This window comes from Oncorhynchus mykiss, chromosome 18 (assembly GCF_013265735.2).
Source record: "Oncorhynchus mykiss isolate Arlee chromosome 18, USDA_OmykA_1.1, whole genome shotgun sequence".
NCBI classification, from domain to species: domain Eukaryota; kingdom Metazoa; phylum Chordata; class Actinopteri; order Salmoniformes; family Salmonidae; genus Oncorhynchus; species Oncorhynchus mykiss.
The window spans coordinates 107501-127385 of NC_048582.1; the positions used below are offsets into that span (position 1 = coordinate 107501).

The following is a 19885-nucleotide window of genomic DNA, read 5'->3' on the forward strand; positions in this document are numbered from 1 at the left end:
TCAGTCCAAAACATTACTGTAGAATATCAGTCCAAAACATTACTGTAATATATCAGTCCATAACATTACTGTAGAATATCAGTCAAAACATTACTGTAGAATATCAGTCCAAAACATTACTGTAGAATATCAGTCCATAACATTACTGTAGAATATCAGTCCAAAACATTACTGTAATATATCAGTCCAAAACATTACTGTAGAATATCAGTCCAAAACATTACTGTAGAATTTAAGTCCAAAACATTACTGTAGAATATCAGTCCAAAACATTACTGTAGAATATCAGTCCAAAACATTACTGTAATTTATCAGTCCAAAACATTACTGTAGAATATCAGTCCAAAACATTACTGTAGAATATCAGTCCAAAACATTACTGTAGAATATCAGTCCAAAACATTACTGTAGAATATCAGTCCAAAACATTACTGTAATATATCAGTCCAAAACATTACTGTAATATATCAGTCCAAAACATTACTGTAGAATATCAGTCCAAAACATTACTGTAGAATATCGGTCCAAAACATTACTGTAGAATATCAGTCCAAAACATTACTGTAATATATCAGTCCAAAACATTACTGTAGAATATCAGTTCAAAACATTACTGTAGAATATCAGTCAAAACATTACTGTAATATATCAGTCCAAAACATTACTGTAGAATATCAGTCAAAACATTACTGTAATATATCAGTCCAAAACATTACTGTAGAATATCAGTCAAAACATTACTGTAATATATCAGTCCAAAACATTACTGTAGAATATCAGTCCAAAACATTACTGTAGAATATCAGTCCAAAACATTACTGTAGAATATCAGTCCAAAACATTACTGTAATATATCAGTCCAAAACAAAACAATACTCCATTTAAAACTGGTTTATTGGGAGTGGGTCATTTGAAATGAGGGTGAAAAGAGAAACTGGTGGGAAGATGTGTGAATTATCTGAAGAAAAGACTTCCTATTTCCAGGGGCCGTTGGAAAGGCTAGTCCTCCATCCAGACTGGTTGATCTTTAAAGGTCGGAAGGTCATAGCTGGCTCCAACTCTTCTGAGGCATGTGTGTGTGTGTATGGTTGGGTGGTGGTAGTAGTCATGTTGAGAATTTACACCATTGGGGGGTCAACACCCGAGGGACTCCAGTGTTGCCATGACGCCACCCAGACGATGGCACCCCCCCCCCCCCCCTCCCGGCGCGTCGTCGTTCTCTCAACCTCTCACGTTCTCATCGTTCTGATTTGATCTGGATTGAAACAACAACAACATCAGAGGAAAAATCAGATCTCAAATTGTTCTCTAAGAAGGGGAGGGTTATAAGAGGTCATAAGAGGAGCTATGAACAGTGGAAGGTTTATAGGGATCTAGAGACATGTGACAAAGGGAGGAAGGTGACCAAGGCAGCCAACTGGAATGGTGTTCATTATGGGGTTCTACTGCCAGTCTCCTACACTAAACACTAATGACGTGGACTAGAGGTTCATTATGGGGTTCTACTGCCAGTCTACTACACTAAACACTAATGACGTGGACTAGAGGTTCATTATGGGGTTCTACTGCCAGTCTACTACACTAAACACTAATGACGTGGACTAGAGGTTCATTATGGGGTTCTACTGCCAGTCTACTACACTAATGACGTGGACTAGAGGTTCATTATGGGGTTCTACTGCTAGTCTACTACACTAAACACTAATGACGTGGACTAGAGGTTCATTATGGGGTTCTACTGCCAGTCTACTACACTAAACACTAATGACGTGGACTAGAGGTTCATTATGGGGTTCTACTGCCAGTCTACTACACTAAACACTAATGACGTGGACTAGAGGTTCATTATGGGGTTCTACTGCCAGTCTACTACACTAATGACGTGGACTAGAGGTTCATTATGGGGTTCTACTGCCAGTCTACTGCACTAAACACTAATGACGTGGACTAGAGGTCCCTTAAGGGGTTCTACTGCCAGTCTACTACACTAAACACTAATGACGTGGACTAGAGGTTCATTATGGGGTTCTACTGCCAGTCTACTACACTAAACACTAATGACGTGGACTAGAGGTTCATTATGGGGTTCTACTGCCAGTCTACTACACTAAACACTAATGACGTGGACTAGAGGTTCATTATGGGGTTCTACTGCCAGTCTACTACACTAAACACTAATGACGTGGACTAGAGGTTCATTATGGGGTTCTACTGCCAGTCTACTACACTAATGACGTGGACTAGAGGTTCATTATGGGGTTCTACTGCCAGTCTACTACACTAAACACTAATGACGTGGCCAGAGGTTCATTATGGGGTTCTACTGCCAGTCTACTACACTAAACACTAATGACGTGGACTAGAGGTCCATTATGGGCTTCTACTGCCAGTCTACTACACTAAACACTAATGACGTGGACTAGAGGTTCATTATGGGGTTCTACTGCCAGTCTACTACACTAAACACTAATGATGTGGACTAGAGGTTCATTATGGGGTTCTACTGCCAGTCTACTACACTAAACACTAATGACGTGGCCAGAGGTTCATTATGGGGTTCTACTGCCAGTCTACTACACTAAACACTAATGACGTGGACTAGAGGTCCATTATGGGCTTCTACTGCCAGTCTACTACACTAAACACTAATGACGTGGACTAGAGGTCCATTATGGGGTTCTACTGCCAGTCTACTACACTAATGACGTGGACTTGAGGTCCATTATGGGGTTCTACTGCCAGTCTACTACACTAAACACTAATGACGTCAAATACTCACAGTGACATTTCATCTACAGACGGAAGTCAAATGGAAATAATAAAAATGTAAATTTAAATGAAGCTATTAGTTTCTACATATCACATAAATATGGAGAAAAATCAAAGCAAACACATTTAGTGGTGCTGAAACCACGAGAGAGAGAGAGAGAGAGTCTGCCGTACCTTGCAGCCAATCAACGCCTTCAGGTAAACCTTCTCCTTTCACAGCATCGCTGGCACTGAAACAGACACAGAAGAGAGCAGGTCAGTGAAAACCAAACGCTTCAACAACGATTAGAAAAGGCAACGTTTTGTCATATAAAAGGCCTGTTCTGGAGGTTGGACTTAAAAAACAGACCCGATGAAATCTAATGCTCTGTAACGGACTGACGTGGACTAGAGGTTCATTAAGGGGTTCTATAAAAGGCCTGTTCTGGAGGTTGGACCTAAAAAACAGATGAAATCTAATGCACTGTAACGGACTGAACCGTAGTGGTGCTGGTCTACAAACGTCAAATGTGCCAACAAGGATTCTGGGGGTTTTAGAACTCATCTATCTTTAAATATATATATATTTCTCCTTTATTTATTTATATATATTTCACCTTTATTTATTATATATATTTCACCTTTATTTATTATATATATTTCTCCTTTATTTATTTATATATATTTCTCCTTTATTTATTTATATATATTTCACCTTTATTTATTTATATATATTTCACCTTTATTTATTTATATATATTTCACCTTTATTTATTTATATATATTTCACCTTTATTTATTTATATATATTTCTCCTTTATTTATTTATATATATTTCACCTTTATTTATTTATATATATTTCTCCTTTATTTATTTATATATATTTCACCTTTATTTATTCATATATATTTCACCTTTATTTCTTATATATATTTCTCCTTTATTTATTTATATATATTTCTCCTTTATTTATTCATATATATTTCACCTTTATTTATTCATATATATTTCACCTTTATTTATTTATATATATTTCTCCTTTATTTATTTATATATATTTCTCCTTTATTTATTTATATATATTTCACCTTTATTTATTTATATATATTTCTCCTTTATTTATTTATATATATTTCTCCTTTATTTATTTATATATATTTCACCTTTATTTATTTATATATATTTCACCTTTATTTATTCATATATATTTCACCTTTATTTCTTATATATATTTCACCTTTATTTATTATTTATTTAACCAGGTAGGCAAGTTGAGAACAAGTTCTCATTTACAATTGCGACCCTGACCAAGATAAAGCAAAGCAGTTCGACACACAACAACAACACAGAGTTACACATGGAGTAAAACAAGCATACAGTCAATAATACAGTATAAACAAGTCTATATACAATGTGAGCAAATGAGGTGAGAAGGGAGGTAAAGGCAAAAAAAAGGCCATGGTGGCAAAGTAAATACAATATAGCAAGTAAAACACTGGAATGGTAGATTTGCAGTGGAAGAATGTGCAAAGTAGAAATAAAAATAATGGGGTGCAAAGGAGCAAAATAAATAAATTAAATACAGTAGGGAAAGAGGTAGTTGTTTGGGCTACATTATAGGTGGGCTATGTACAGGTGGGCTATGTACAGGTGGGCTATGTACAGGTGGGCTATGTACAGGTGGGCTATGTACAGGTGGGCTATGTACAGGTGGGCTATGTACAGGTGGGCTGTGTACAGGTGCAGTAATGTACCAGATGTGCCAGGGCTTGTCCTTGATGTTCTCCAGACAGAGGAGCTGGGAGACCTTGACTGAAGACAGGGCGTCTCTCACGTCCATCTTGTTGGCAAAGAACAGCAGGGGGATCCGTCGGTGCTTTACGTCTACAGAGACAAGTTTAGAATCAGGGGGTGCTTTACGTCTACAGAGACAAGGTTAGAATCAGGGGGTGCTTTACGTCTACAGAGACAAGGTTAGAATCAGGGGGTGCTTTACGTCTACAGAGACAAGGTTAGAATCAGGGGGTGCTTTACATCTACAGAGATAAGGTTAGAATCAGGGGGATCTGTCGGTGCTTTACGTCTACAGAGACAAGGTTAGAATCAGGGGGTGCTTTACATCTACAGAGACAAGGTTAGAATCAGGGGGTGCTGTACATCTACAGAGACAAGGTTAGAATCAGGGGGATCCGTCGGTGCTTTACGTCTACAGAGACAAGGTTAGAATCAGGGGGTGCTTTACGTCAACGGAGACAAGGTTAGAATCAGGGGGTGCTTTACATCTACAGAGACAAGGTTAGAATCAGGGGGTGCTTTACATCTACAGAGACAAGGTTAGAATTAGGCGGTGCGTTACGTCTACAGAGACAAGGTTAGAATCAGGGGGTGCTTTGCGTCTACAGAGACAAGGTTAGAATCAGGGGGTGCTTTACATCTACAGAGACAAGGTTAGAATCAGGCGGTGCTTTACGTCTACAGAGACAAGGTTAGAATCAGGGGGTGCTTTACATCTACAGAGACAAGGTTAGAATCAGGGGGATCTGTCGGTGTTTAACGTCTACAGAGACAAGGTTAGAATCAGGGGGTGCTTTACGTCTACAGAGACAAGGTTAGAATCAGGGGGTGCTTTACATCTACAGAGACAAGGTTAGAATCAGGGGGTGCTTTACGTCTACAGAGACAAGGTTAGAATCAGGGGGATCAGGCGGTGCTTTACGTCTACAGAGACAAGGTTAGAATCAGGCGGTGCTTTACATCTACAGAAACAAGGTTAGAATCAGGGGGTGCTTTACATCTACAGAGACAAGGTTAGAATCAGGGGGATCTGTCGGTGTTTAACATCTACAGAGACAAAGTTAGAATCAGGGGGTGCTTTACGTCTACAGAGACAAGGTTAGAATCAGGGGGATCCGTCGGTGCTTTACATCTACAGAGACAAGGTTAGAATCAGGCGTTGCTTTACATCTACAGAGACAAGGTTAGAATCAGGGGGTGCTTTACGTCTACAGAGACAAGGTTAGAATCAGGGGGTGCTTTACGTCAACAGAGACAAGGTTAGAATCAGGGGGTGCTTTACGTCTACAGAGACAAGGTTAGAATCAGGGGGTGCTTTACGTCTACAGAGACAAGGTTAGAATCAGGGGGTGCTTTACGTCTACAGAGACAAGGTTAGAATCAGGGGGTGCTTTACGTCTACAGAGACAAGGTTAGAATCAGGCGGTGCTTTACATCTACAGAGACAAGGTTAGAATCAGGCGGTGCTTTACGTCTACAGAGACAAGGTTAGAATCAGGGGGTCCTTTACGTCTACAGAGACAAGGTTAGAATCAGGGGGTGCTTTACGTCTACAGAGACAAGGTTAGAATCAGGGGGTGCTTTACATCTACAGGGATAAGGTTAGAATCAGGGGGATCTGTCGGTGCTTTACGTCTACAGAGACAAGGTTAGAATCAGGGGGTGCTTTACATCTACAGAGACAAGGTTAGAATCAGGGGGTGCTGTACATCTACAGAGACAAGGTTAGAATCAGGGGGATCTGTCGGTGCTTTACGTCTACAGAGACAAGGTTAGAATCAGGGGGTGCTGTACATCTACAGAGATAAGGTTAGAATGAGGGGGATCTGTCGGTGCTTTACGTCTACAGAGACAAGGTTAGAATCAGGGGGTGCTTTACGTCTACAGAGACAAGGTTAGAATCAGGGGGTGCTTTACGTCTACAGAGACAAGGTTAGAATCAGGGGGTGCTTTACATCTACAGAGACAAGGTTAGAATCAGGGGGTGTTTTACATCTACAGAGACAAGGTTAGAATCAGGGGGTGCTTTACATCTACAGAGACAAGGTTAGAATCAGGGGGTGCTTTACATCTACAGAGACAAGGTTAGAATCAGGCGGTGCTTTACGTCTACAGAGACAAGGTTAGAATCAGGGGGTGCTTTACGTCAACAGAGACAAGGTTAGAATCAGGCGGTGCTTTACGTCTACAGAGACAAGGTTAGAATCAGGGGGTGCTTTACGTCAACAGAGACAAGGTTAGAATCAGGGGGTGTTTTACATCTACAGAGACAAGGTTAGAATCAGGGGGATCTGTCGGTGTTTAACGTCTACAGAGACAAGGTTATAATCAGGGGGTGCTTTACATCTACAGAGACAAGGTTAGAATCAGGCGGTGCTTTACGTCTACAGAGACAAGGTTAGAATCAGGGGGTGCTTTAAGTCTACAGAGACAAGGTTAGAATCAGGCGGTGCTTTACGTCTACAGAGACAAGGTTAGAATCAGGGGGTGCTTTACATCTACAGAGACAAGGTTAGAATCAGGGGGATCTGTCGGTGTTTAACGTCTACAGAGACAAGGTTAGAATCAGGGGGTGCTTTACGTCTACAGAGACAGGGTTAGAATCAGGGGGTGCTTTACATCTACAGAGACAAGGTTAGAATGAGGCGGTGCTTTACGTCTACAGAGACAAGGTTAGAATCAGGGGGATCAGGCGGTGCTTTACGTCTACAGAGACAAGGTTAGAATCAGGCGGTGCTTTACATCTACAGAGACAAGGTTAGAATCAGGGGGTGCTTTACATCTACAGAGACAAGGTTAGAATCAGGGGGATCTGTCGGTGTTTAACGTCTACAGAGACAAGGTTAGAATCAGGGGGTGCTTTACGTCTACAGAGACAAGGTTAGAATCAGGGGGATCCGTCGGTGCTTTACATCTACAGAGACAAGGTTAGAATCAGGCGGTGCTTTACATCTACAGAGACAAGGTTAGAATCAGGGGGATCTGTCGGTGTTTAACGTCTACAGAGACAAGGTTAGAATCAGGGGGTGCTTTACGTCTACAGAGACAAGGTTAGAATCAGGGGGATCCGTCGGTGCTTTACATCTACAGAGACAAGGTTAGAATCAGGCGGTGCTTTACATCTACAGAGACAAGGTTAGAATCAGGGGGTGCTTTACGTCTACAGAGACAAGGTTAGAATCAGGGGGTGCTTTACGTCTACAGAGACAAGGTTAGAATCAGGCGGTGCTTTACATCTACAGAGACAAGGTTAGAATCAGGGGGTGCTTCTAGGCTACCTTCCGCCTCTACACTCTAACCACTAGACTACCTGCCTCCTCTACACTCTAACCACTAGACTACCTGCCTCCTCTACACTCTAACCACTAAGCTACCTGCCGCCTCTACACTCTAACCACTAGGCTACCTGCCTCCTATACACTCTAACCACTAGGCTACCTGCCGTCCCTACACTCTAACCACTAGACTACCTGCCGCCTCTACACTCTAACCACTAGGCTACCTGCCTCCTCTACACTCTAACCACTAGGCTACCTGCCGCCCCTCCACTCTAACCACTAGGTTACCTGCCGCCTCTACACTCTAACCACTAGACAGTAAGGTCTCTCAGGTACTGTACAGTCTGTGGTTAATAGCTGTGCCCTTGATAGGGACCATGTGGGTATAACAGTGTTAATCTACAGATCAACACAACAAAAGACCAGGGGTTAACTGTGGAGCTAAAGGGACATTACGTTAAAAAGACCAGGCGTTAACTGTGGAGCTAAAGGGACATTACGTTAAAAAGACCAGGCGTTTAACTGTGGAGGTAAAGGGACATTACGTTAAAAAGACCAGGCGTTAACTGTGGAGATAAAGGGACATTACGTTAAAAAGACCAGGCGTTAACTGTGGAGCTAAAGGGACATTACGTTAAAAAGACCAGGCGTTAACTGTGGAGCTAAAGGGACATTACGTTAAAAAGACCAGGCGTTTAACTGTGGAGATAAAGGGACATTACGTTAAAAAGACCAGGCGTTAACTGTGGAGATAAAGGGACATTACGTTAAAAATACCAGGCGTTTAACTGTGGAGATAAAGGGACATTACGTTAAAAAGACCAGGCGTTAACTGTGGAGATAAAGGGACATTACGTTAAAATGACCAGGCATTAACTGTGGAGATAAAGGGACATTACGTTAAAATGACCAGGCATTAACTGTGGAGATAAAGGGACATTACGTTAAAAAGACCAGGCGTTAACTGTGGATATAAAGGGACATTACGTTAAAATGACCAGGCATTAACTGTGGAGATAAAGGGACATTACGTTAAAAAGACCAGGCGTTTAACTGTGGAGATAAAGGGACATTACGTTAAAAAGACCAGGCGTTTAACTGTGGAGGTAAAGGGACATTACGTTAAAAAGACCAGGCGTTAACTGTGGAGATAAAGGGACATTACGTTAAAAAGACCAGGCGTTAACTGTGGAGATAAAGGGACATTACGTTAAAAAGACCAGGCGTTAACTGCGGAGATAAAGGGACATTACGTTAAAAAGACCAGGCGTTAACTGTGGAGGTAAAGGGACATTACGTTAAAAAGACCAGGCGTTAACTGTGGAGGTAAAGGGACATTACGTTAAAAAGACCAGGCGTTAACTGTGGAGATAAAGGGACATTACGTTAAATGAGCTGCCTGCATATAATGATAATTAACCAGCATTAAAAAAAACAACAGTCTTGACAGTCTCTCGGATCTGGTCTCCAAGAATACTATTGGCTCGGTTCACGTTATCATGTGTTGGTTAGTCGTTAAATTGATACCTGGGTGGTTGAAAAGTGAATAATGAGGAGGATGATTCACCTGGGTGGTTCAGGAGTGTATAATGAGGAGGATGATTCACCTGGGTGGTTCAGGAGTGTATAATGAGGAGGATGATTCACCTGGGTGGTTCAGGAGTGTATAATGAGGAGGAAGATTCACCTGGGTGGTTCAGGAGTGTATAATGAGGAGGATGATTCACCTGGGTGGTTCAGGAGTGTATAATGAGGAGGATGATTCACCTGGGTGGTTCAGGAGTGTATAATGAGGAGGATGATTCACCTGGGTGGTTCAGGAGTGTATAATGAGGAGGATGATTCACCTGGGTGGTTCAGGAGTGAATAATGAGGAAGATGATTCACCTGGGTGGTTCAGGAGTGTATAATGAGGAAGATGATTCACCTGGGTGGTTCAGGAGTGTATAATGAGGAGGATGATTCACCTGGGTGGTTCAGGAGTGTTGAGGAGTGTATAATGAGGAGGATGATTCACCTTGGTGGTTCAGGAGTGTATAATGAGGAGGATGATTCACCTGGGTGGTTCAGGAGTGTATAATGAGGAGGATGATTCACCTGGGTGGTTCAGGAGTGTATAATGAGGAGGATGATTCACCTGGGTGGTTCAGGAGTGTATAATGAGGAGGATGATTCACCTGGGTGGTTCAGGAGTGTATAATGAGGAGGATGATTCACCTGGGTGGTTCAGGAGTGAATAATGAGGAAGATGATTCACCTGGGTGGTTCAGGAGTGTATAATGAGGAAGATGATTCACCTGGGTGGTTCAGGAGTGTATAATGAGGAGGATGATTCACCTGGGTGGTTCAGGAGTGTATAATGAGGAGGATGATTCACCTGGGTGGTTCAGGAGTGTATAATGAGGAGGATGATTCACCTGGGTGGTTCAGGAGTGTTGAGGAGTGTATAATGAGGAGGATGATTCACCTTGGTGGTTCAGGAGTGTATAATGAGGAGGATGATTCACCTGGGTGGTTCAGGAGTGTATAATGAGGAGGATGATTCACCTGGGTGGTTCAGGAGTGTATAATGAGGAGGATGATTCACCTGGGTGGTTCAGGAGTGTATAATGAGGAGGATGATTCACCTGGGTGGTTGAGGAGGGTGTCCAGTTCCTCTTTAGCGACCACCATCCTCAACTTGTCCCCACTGTCCACCACAAAGATGATGGCTTGACCCTCCCTGGGGGAGAGAGGGGGCAAGGGTCAACATGATTCACTGTCAGCACTACCTACCGTGTGTGTGTGTGTGTATCACTGTGTGTGTGTGTGTGTGTGTGTGTGTGTGTGTGTGTGTGTGTGTGTGTGTGTGTGTGTGTGTGTGTGTGTGTGTGTGTGTGTGTGTGTGTGTGTGTGTGTGTGTGTGTGCGTGTGTGTGTGTGTGTCTGAACAGACTCACTTGTAGTAATGTTCCCAGAGGTTTCTGTATCGCCCTTGGCCAGACATGTCGAACACTGTGAAGGAGAGACTGGAGAGAAGAGAAGGATTTAGAAGACTGGAGAGAAGAGGAGGTTTTAGAAGACTGGAGAGAATAGGAGGATTTAGAAGACTGAAGACTGGAGAGAAGAGGAGAATACAGAAGACTGGAGAGAAGAGGAGGATTTAGAAGACTGGAGAGAAGAGGAGGATTTAGAAGACTGGAGAGAAGAGGGGGATTTAGAAGACTGGAGAGAAGAGGAGGATTTAGAAGACTGGAGACTGGAGAGAAGAGGAGGATTTAGAAGACTGAAGACTGGAGAGAAGAGGAGGATTTAGAAGACTGAAGACTGGAGAGAAGAGGAGGATTTAGAAGACTAAAGACTGGAGAGAAGAGGAGGATTTAGAAGACTGAAGACTGGAGAGAAGAGGAGGATTTAGAAGACTGGAGAGAAGAGGGGGATTTAGAAGACTGGAGAGAAGAGGAGGATTTAGAAGACTGAAGACTGGAGAGAAGAGGAGGATTTAGAAGACTGGAGAGAAGAGGGGGATTTAGAAGACTGGAGAGAAGAGGAGGATTTAGAAGACTGAAGACTGGAGAGAAGAGGAGGATTTAGAAGAGAAAGAGAGGGAGAGAAAAGTAGTGCACTATATTGGAAATGGGATGCCATTTGGGACTCATTCAAGGACATCGTAGTGGTAACGTTCAGACAACGTTCCCCAACAACCTTCAAGGTATAGTTCAGAACATCTGACCATCGTACAGTCCTCCATTATTGTCTTATTGATTACCTTGATGTCTTGAACTTCTCGATGCTGAAGCCAATGGTCGGGACGATGTCTTGTGTCTGGGCCTGCATGACACAGGAATAGATTAGATTGGTGTCACTACTCTGGACGGCTCTGACTTAGAATATATGGACAACTACAAATATCTTGGTGTCTGGTTAGACTGTAAACTCTCCTTCAGACTCATATTAAACATCTCCAATCCAAAATTAAATCTAGAATTGGCTTCCTATTTCGCAACAAAGCATCCTTCACTCATGCTGCCAAACATAGCCTCGTAAAACTGACCATCCTACCAATCCTTGACTTCGGCGATGTCATTTACAAAATAGCTTCCAATATTCTACTCAGCTAATTGGATGCAGTCTATCACAGTGCCATCCGTTTTGTCACCAAAGCTCTATATACTACACACCACTGCAACCTGTACGCTCTCATTGGCTGGCCCTCGCTTCATATTCGTCGCCAAACCCACTGGCTCCAGGTCATCTACAAGTCTCTGCTAGGTAAAGCTCCGCCTTATCTCAACTTACTGGTCACCATAGCAGCACCCACCCGTAGCACGCGCTCCAGCAGGTATATCTCACTGGTCGCCCCCAAAGCCAACACCTACTTTGGCCGCCTTTCCTTCCAGTTCTCTGCTGCCAATGACTGGAACGAACTGCAAAAATCACTGAAGTTGGAGTCTTATATCTCCCTCTCTTAGCTTTAAGCATCAGCTGTCAGAGCAGCCTGTACACAGCCCATCTGTAAATAGCTCATCCAAATACCTCATCCCCATAATGTTATATTTTTTTTGCTCCTTTGAACCCCAGTATCTCCACTTGCACATTCATCTTCTGCACATCTACCATTCAGTCCAGTGTTTTAATTGCTATATTGTATTTACTTCGCCACTATGGCCTATTTATTGCCTTTACCTCCCTCATCTTACTACATTTGCCCACACTGTATATAGATTTTTTTCTACTGTATTATTGACTGTATGTTTAGTTTACTCCATGTGTAACTCTGTGTTGTTGTTTGTATGTTTTGTTTACTCCATGTGTAACTCTGTGTTGTTGTTTGTATGTTTTGTTTATTCCATGTGTAACTCTGTGTTGTTGTTGTGTGTCGAACTGCTTTGCTTTATCTTGGTCTGGGTCGCAGTTGTAAACGAGAACTTGTTCTCAACTGGCCTACCTGGTTAAATAAACATATATATTCATAAATTAATAAATAAATAAAAAGTAGAGGTTAATTACACAGGAATAGATTAGTAGTGGTTAATTACACAGGAATAGATTAGTAGTGGTTAATTACACAGGAATAGATTAGTAGTGGTTAATTACACAGGAATGATTAGTAGTGGTTAATTATACAGGAATAGATTAGGAGTGGTTAATTACACAGGAATAGATTAGTAGTGGTTAATTACACAGGAATAGATTAGTAGTGGTTAATTACACAGGAATAGATTAGTAGTGGTTAATTACACAGGAATAGATTAGTAGTGGTTAATTACACAGGAATAGATTAGTAGTGGTTAATTACACAGGAATAGATTAGTAGTGGTTAATTATACAGGAATAGATTAGTAGTGGTTAATTACACAGGAATAGATTAGTAGTGGTTAATTATACAGGAATAGATTAGTAGTGGTTAATTATACAGGAATAGATTAGGAGTGGTTAATTACACAGGAATAGATTAGTAGTGGTTAATTATACAGGAATAGATTAGTAGTGGTTAATTACACAGGAATAGATTAGTAGTGGTTAATTACACAGGAATAGATTAGTAGTGGTTAATTACACAGGAATAGATTAGTAGTGGTTAATTACACAGGAATAGATTAGTAGTGGTTAATTACACAGGAATAGATTAGTAGTGGTTAATTACACAGGAATAGATTAGGAGTGGTTAATTACACAGGAATGATTAGTAGTGGTTAATTATACAGGAATAGATTAGTAGTGGTTAATTACACAGGAATAGATTAGTAGTGGTTAATTACACAGGAATAGATTAGTAGTGGTTAATTACACAGGAATAGATTAGTAGTGGTTAATTACACAGGAATAGATTAGTAGTGGTTAATTACACAGGAATAGATTAGGAGTGGTTAATTACACAGGAATGATTAGTAGTGGTTAATTATACAGGAATAGATTAGTAGTGTATGCTGCTCTCTCTCTCCATCAACCACTTCCTGTCCACTCCAAACGTCTTGGAGGTCATCTATCCCTGATATCCCTCATCCCTGGTCTTCTTCTTCTTCTCTCTCTGCATCAACCACTTCCTGTCCACTCCAAACGTCTTGGAGGTCTTCCGTCCCTGATATCCCTCATCCCTGGTCTTCTTCTTTTTCTCTCTCTGCATCAACCACTTCCTGTCCACTCCAAACATATTGGAGACAGTCCAGAGGTTTCTAGTTGTTCCTGATGGTTTCTGATCTTGGTAAAGGCACCATGGCTAGATACACAACTGTAGTTTTTAAATCTCAACCAAAAAAACGATGTGTAACAATGGAAGGTTAATTTAACAGTAAAATAAGATCTCCTCCTCCCCATCTCCTCCCCCCTCTCCCTCCATCTCCTCATCTCTCTCTCCATCTCCTCCTCTCCATCTCCTCTTCTCTCCCTCCAGCTCCTCCTCTCTCTCCCTCCATCTCCATCTCCTCTTCTCTCCCTCCAGCTCCTCCTCTCTCTCTCCATCTCCTCATCTCTCCCTCCAGCTCCTCCTCTCTCTCCCTCCATCTCCTCTTCTCTCCCTCCAGCTCCTCCTCTCTCTCTCCATCTCCTCCTCTCTCCCCAGCTCCTCCTCTCTCTCCCTCCATCTCATCTTCTCTCCCTCCAGCTCCTACTCTCCATCTCCTCTTCTCTCCCTCCAGCTCCTCCTCTCCATCTCCTCTTCTCTTCCTCAATCTCCTCCTCTCCATCTCCTCTTCTCTCCCTCCATCTCCTCCTCTCTCTCCAGCTCCTCCTCTCTCTCCCTCCATCTCATCTTCTCTCCCTCCAACTCCTCCTCTCTCTCCATCTCCTACCCTCTCTCCAGCTCCTACTCTCTCTCCCTCCATCTCATCTTCTCTCCCTCAATCTCCTCCTCTCCATCTCCTCTTCTCTCCCTCCATCTCCTCCTCTCTCTCTCCTCTTCTCTCCTCTCTCTCCATCTCCTCCTCCATCTCCCCCTCTCTCTCCCTCCATCTCCTCCTCTCTCTCTCCATCTCCTCCTCCCTCCATCTCCTCCTCTCTCTCTCTCCATCTCCTCCTCCATCTCCTCCTCCATCTCCTCTTCTCTCCTCTCTCTCCATCTTCCCCTCTCCTCTCTCTCTCCATCTCCTCCTCCATCTCCTCTTCTCTACCTCTCTCCATCTCCCCCTCTTCTCTACCTCTCCCCATCTCCCCCTCTTCTCTACCTCTCTCCATCTCCCTCTCTTCTCTACCTCTCTCCATCTCCCCCTCTTCTCTACCTCTCTCCATCTCCTCCTCTCTCTCCCCCTCTTCTCTACCTCTCTCCATCTCCCCCTCTCCCTGCGTTGTCTCCTTGTTCCTCTCTCCACCATCCCTCTTCAGGAGGAGAAGGAATCCTTATCCTCTGAAAACCAATCCTAAAGTGTCTTAATTTTTTTTTACACCTGTATATACAGTGGGGAGAACAAGTATTTTATACACTGCCGATTTTGCAGGTTTTCCAACTTACAAAGCATGTAGAGGTCTGTAATTTTTATCAAAGGTACACATCAACTGTGAGAGACGGAATCTAAAACAAAAATCCAGAAAATCACATTGTCTGATTTTTAAGTAATTAATTTGCATTTTATTGCATGACATAAGTATTTGATACATCAGAAAAGCAGAACTTAATATTTGGTACAGAAACCTAGGTTTGCAATTACAGAGATCATACGTTTCCTGTAGTTCTTGACCAGGTTTGCAACACACTGCAGCAGGGATTTTAGCCCACTCCTCCATACAGACCTTTGATAAAAAAAATTACAGACCTCTACATGCTTCGTAAGTAGGAAAACCTGCAAAATCGGCAGTGTATCAAATACTTGTTCTCCCCACTGTATGTGGGTTTAACAAGCTATATCTTTATGGAGGTCATACTATATCACTCGTTCTGATCCTAGATCATTAAGTAGGTTAATTGATCCAGGCTACCAGTGGAGACTTACATTGGATGGTTTGAGTCGGTTGATGATGGTGGTCTTGCCGCTGTTGTCCAATCCCAGACACAGAACATTCACTTCCTTCTTCTTCAGCCCCAACCAGCCAGCTAGTTTATCAAACAGACCCATTGTTGTTCTGTCTTACTCCCGGGGGGGAGGGGGGGGGGGGGGGGGGGGGGGGGGGGGGGGGGGGGGGGGGGGTCTCTGTTGAATAAAAATATATATTATGTATTATAGTAGCTAAGACCATCACAAAGAAATTACTGTGTGACAACTGAATGTGCACTGCAAACCCAGGATGTAGGGCCTAGTCATTAGTCTACAACCCGGGGTGTAGGGCCTAGTCATTAGTCTACAACCTGTGGTGTAGGGCCTAGTCATTAGTCTACAACCTGGGGTGTAGGGCCTAGTCATTAGTCTACAACCTGGGGTGTAGGGCCTAGTCATTAGTCTACAACCTGGGGTGTAGGGCCTAGTCATTAGTCTACAACCTGGGGTGTAGGGCCTAGTCATTAGTCTACAACCTGGGGTGTAGGGCCTAATCATTAGTCTACAACCCGGGGTGTAGGGCCTAATCATTAGTCTAAACAACCTGGGGTGTAGGGCCTAGTCATTAGTCTACAACCTGGGGTGTAGGGCCTAGTCATTAGTCTACAACCTGGGGTGTAGGGCCTAGTCATTAGTCTAAACAACCTGGGGTGTAGGGCCTAGTCATTAGTCTAAACAACCTGGGGTGTAGGGCCTAGTCATTAGTCTACAACCTGGGGTGTAGGGCCTAGTCATTAGTCTACAACCTGGGATGTAGGGCCTAGTCATTAGTCTACAACCCAGGGTGTAGGGCCTAGTCATTAGTCTACAACCTGGGGTGTAGGGCCTAGTCATTAGTCTACAACCTGGGGTGTAGGGCCTAGTCATTAGTCTACAACCTGGGGTGTAGGGCCTAGTCATTAGTCTACAACCTGTGGTGTAGGGCCTAGTCATTAGTCTACAACCCGGGATGTAGGGCCTAGTCATTAGTCTACAACCTGGGGTGTAGGGCCTAGTCATTAGTCTACAACCTGGGATGTAGGGCCTTGTCATTAGTCTACAACCTGGGGTGTAGGGCCTAGTCATTAGTCTACAACCTGGGGTGTAGGGCCTAGTCATTAGTCTACAACCTGGGGTGTAGGGCCTAGTCATTAGTCTACAACCTGTGGTGTAGGGCCTAGTCATTAGTCTACAACCCGGGATGTAGGGCCTAGTCATTAGTCTACAACCTGGGGTGTAGGGCCTAGTCATTAGTCTACAACCTGGGGTGTAGGGCCTAATCATTAGTCTACAACCTGGGGTGTAGGGCCTAGTCATTAGTCTACAACCTGGGGTGTAGGGCCTAGTCATTAGTCTACAACCTGGGGTGTAGGGCCTAGTCATTAGTCTACAACCTGGGGTGTAGGGCCTAGTCATTAGTCTACAACCTGGGGTGTAGGGCCTAGTCATTAGTCTACAACCTGGGATGTAGGGCCTAGTCATTAGTCTACAACCTGGGGTGTAGGGCCTAATCATTAGTCTACAACCTGGGGTGTAGGGCCTAGTCATTAGTCTACAACCTGGGGTGTAGGGTCTAGTCATTAGTCTACAACCTGGGGTGTAGGGCCTAATTATTAGTCTACAACCTGGGGTGTAGGGCCTAGTCATTAGTCTACAACCCGGGATGTAGGGCCTAGTCATTAGTCTAAACAACCTGGGGTGTAGGGCCTTGTCATTAGTCTACAACCTGGGGTGTAGGGCCTAGTCATTAGTCTACTACCTGGGGTGTAGGGCCTAATCATTAGTCTACAACCTGGGGTGTAGGGCCTAATCATTAGTCTACAACCTGGGGTGTAGGGCCTAGTCATTAGTCTACAACCTGTGGTGTAGGGCCTAGTCATTAGTCTACAACCTGGGTTGTAGGGCCTAGTCATTAGTCTACAACCTGGGGTGTAGGGCCTAATCATTAGTCTACAACCTGGGGTGTAGGGCCTAATCATTAGTCTACAACATGGGGTGCAGGGCCTAATCATTAGTCTACAACCTGGGGTGTAGGGCCTAGTCATTAGTCTACAACCTGGGGTGTAGGGCCTAGTCATTAGTCTACAACCTGGGGTGTAGGGCCTAGTCATTAGTCTAAACAACCTGGGGTGTAGGGCCTAATCATTAGTCTACAGTGCAGGCTGCTGAGGGGAGAACGGTTCATAATAATGTCTGGAATGGAGTAAATGGAATGGTATCAGAAACATGGTTTTCATGAGTGTGATACCATTCACTCCATTCCATCTATTACACTCTATTCCATCTATTACACTCTATTCCATCTATTACACTCCATTCCATCTATTAGACTCCATTCCATCTATTACACTCCATTCCATCTATTACACTCCATTCCATCTATTACACTCCATTCCATCTATTACACTCCATTCCATCTATTACACTCCATTCCATCTATTACACTCCATTCCATCTATTACACTCTATTGCGGCCATTGATTAAGAGCAGTTCTCCCCTCAGCAGCCTCCACTGGTGCAGGGTTAGATGGTGATGCAATTTATGATTTTCGCCCCCCCCCCCCCCCCCCCCCCCCCCCCCCCCCCCTCCCCTTTTTAACCTAACTGTTCAATCCGCAACTCTGACCTGCAAAAGGCAACAATACGGAACACGGCGTCTAGTCTGCCGGAAACACACGAAGAAGAAGAAGAGGGTTTAGCCGCTAGCTAGCTAACTGGCTGACTTAGCATTTACAATAGCTACAACAAGCGCCACACGTAGCAATATGTTTTATTCTTCTAGATCATCACATTTAAGGCTAGTTGAGGGTCTCGTTTTAATTCGTAGCTAATGCGCCAGCAACAACGAAAGATAATGGAGTTGATACACCCTTTTTTTCTGATGTAGCTAGTTAGCGTAACATGTTAGGATAGCTAGCTGTTAATACGTTAGCAAACTAACCTTAGCTAGCCCCATCTGGTTAGATAGTTAGCAGCGTGACTAGCTAGCTATTTTAGTTAAACCTTCATCCTTGGACCTAGTTTACTAAAACGTAGCTTGACCAGCTTTGAGTTGACTAAACTGGGTTTAATGGGATGTACTCAATGTTCTTATAATCTCATTGGAAAGAAACGATAGCTAAGCTATCAAACGTTAGCTATCTACTTCCGGCAGCATTATGTGCAATGTATCTTCTCTTTACCTGTAAGAGATATTTATGTACGATTCTTCTCTTTTTCTTTCTTCTTCTTCAAATATCAAACGTTTTTCGAAACTCAGTCATAACCAGTCAACCCGATGACATGTTGATGTTTTCAGTCATTTCTCTTGTCACAACATGCCAGTGTGTGTTGTTTTGGTCCCTCAGAAAGCACTGGGAGTTTACACGGCGTTGTCAGGACGACGGGGAGAGACTTTTTTTGTGTTATCTGACTCAAGTCCGCCACCCACTGGACAACCATGGATATTACAACAATGATAATAGACCACACCAATAGGAAGAATATTTTAATTGTTGAGTCACAATGATGGCAATACTATATAACAACATCCCCCTCAGCAGGAGCCTACATATTATGTTACAAACACCCAGCCTACAAGGCTTTTATTAATCACCAGTTAGGGTGGACAATGTCCCTTATTAAATTATACAAAAATACATTTGAACATTGGAAGGAGGGAAAAAAAATGCATTCATAATATGTATATGTATGCTACTACAGATCCCAGAGTGCATTGCTGGGTTGGGAGGAAGTGGTGTCGACCCCCCAAAAAACGTCCTGAGCACCTGTTGCACAGATCCACCCCATGAGAGCTCTCAATGTCAGGATAATAAGTGGGGATCTCTCCAGTAACAGGGATGAATGAGGATGCTGATTGGTGTATGTGTGTATGTATGTGTGTGTGTATATGTGTGTGTGTGCTTGCGTGAGAAGGGGGGGGGGGGAGAAATATATATAACCTGTCAGGGTGAATATTGATGTGTTGTATCTGTCTGAGTCTATTCATCCTCTCAGTGTGAATATTGATGTGTTGTCTGAGTCTATTTATCCTGTTAGGGTGAATATTGATGTGTTGTATCTGTCTGAGTCTATTTATCCTGTCAGGGTGAATATTGATGTGTTGTCTGAGTCTATTCATCCTGTCAGGGTGAATATTGA

General features: G+C 43.1%; 1 protein-coding gene across 3 annotated transcripts; it reads right to left on the reverse strand.

Moving 5' to 3' along the window:
• Positions 1 to 876: 876 nt before the first annotated feature.
• On the reverse strand, positions 877 to 19128 carry LOC110511855 (ADP-ribosylation factor-like protein 6). 3 transcript variants are annotated; one of them, XM_036951430.1, is made up of 9 exons: positions 18928 to 19128; positions 15918 to 15922; positions 15725 to 15874; positions 11569 to 11630; positions 10760 to 10828; positions 10409 to 10543; positions 4504 to 4633; positions 2944 to 2999; positions 877 to 1255 (listed from the first exon to the last, which is right to left on the reverse strand). In XM_036951430.1, the coding sequence occupies exons 3-8, from the start codon at positions 15845 to 15847 to the stop codon at positions 2964 to 2966; spliced, it is 555 nt and encodes a 184-aa protein (XP_036807325.1). In that variant the 5' UTR covers positions 15848 to 15874; positions 15918 to 15922; positions 18928 to 19128; the 3' UTR covers positions 877 to 1255; positions 2944 to 2963. The 3 variants fall into 3 exon arrangements, with proteins under 3 accessions (XP_036807325.1, XP_036807323.1, XP_036807324.1); XM_036951428.1 differs by having other exon boundaries at positions 10449 to 10543; positions 18928 to 19127; XM_036951429.1 differs by lacking the exons at positions 15918 to 15922; positions 18928 to 19128 and having other exon boundaries at positions 10449 to 10543; positions 15725 to 15903.
• Positions 19129 to 19885: the final 757 nt, after the last annotated feature.

Coding starts and splice junctions, on each gene's coding strand:
- LOC110511855 (XM_036951428.1), bottom strand. CDS start 15,847: ATGGGTCTGTTTGATAAACTAGCTGGCTGGTTGGGGCTGAAGAAGAAG. Junction 11,631..15,724: donor ACCGACTCAAACCATCCAAT/GTAAGTCTCCAC, acceptor TGTGTCATGCAG/GCCCAGACACAAGACATCGT. Junction 1,256..2,943: donor AGGCGTTGATTGGCTGCAAG/GTACGGCAGACT, acceptor GTTTCAATCCAG/ATCAAATCAGAACGATGAGA.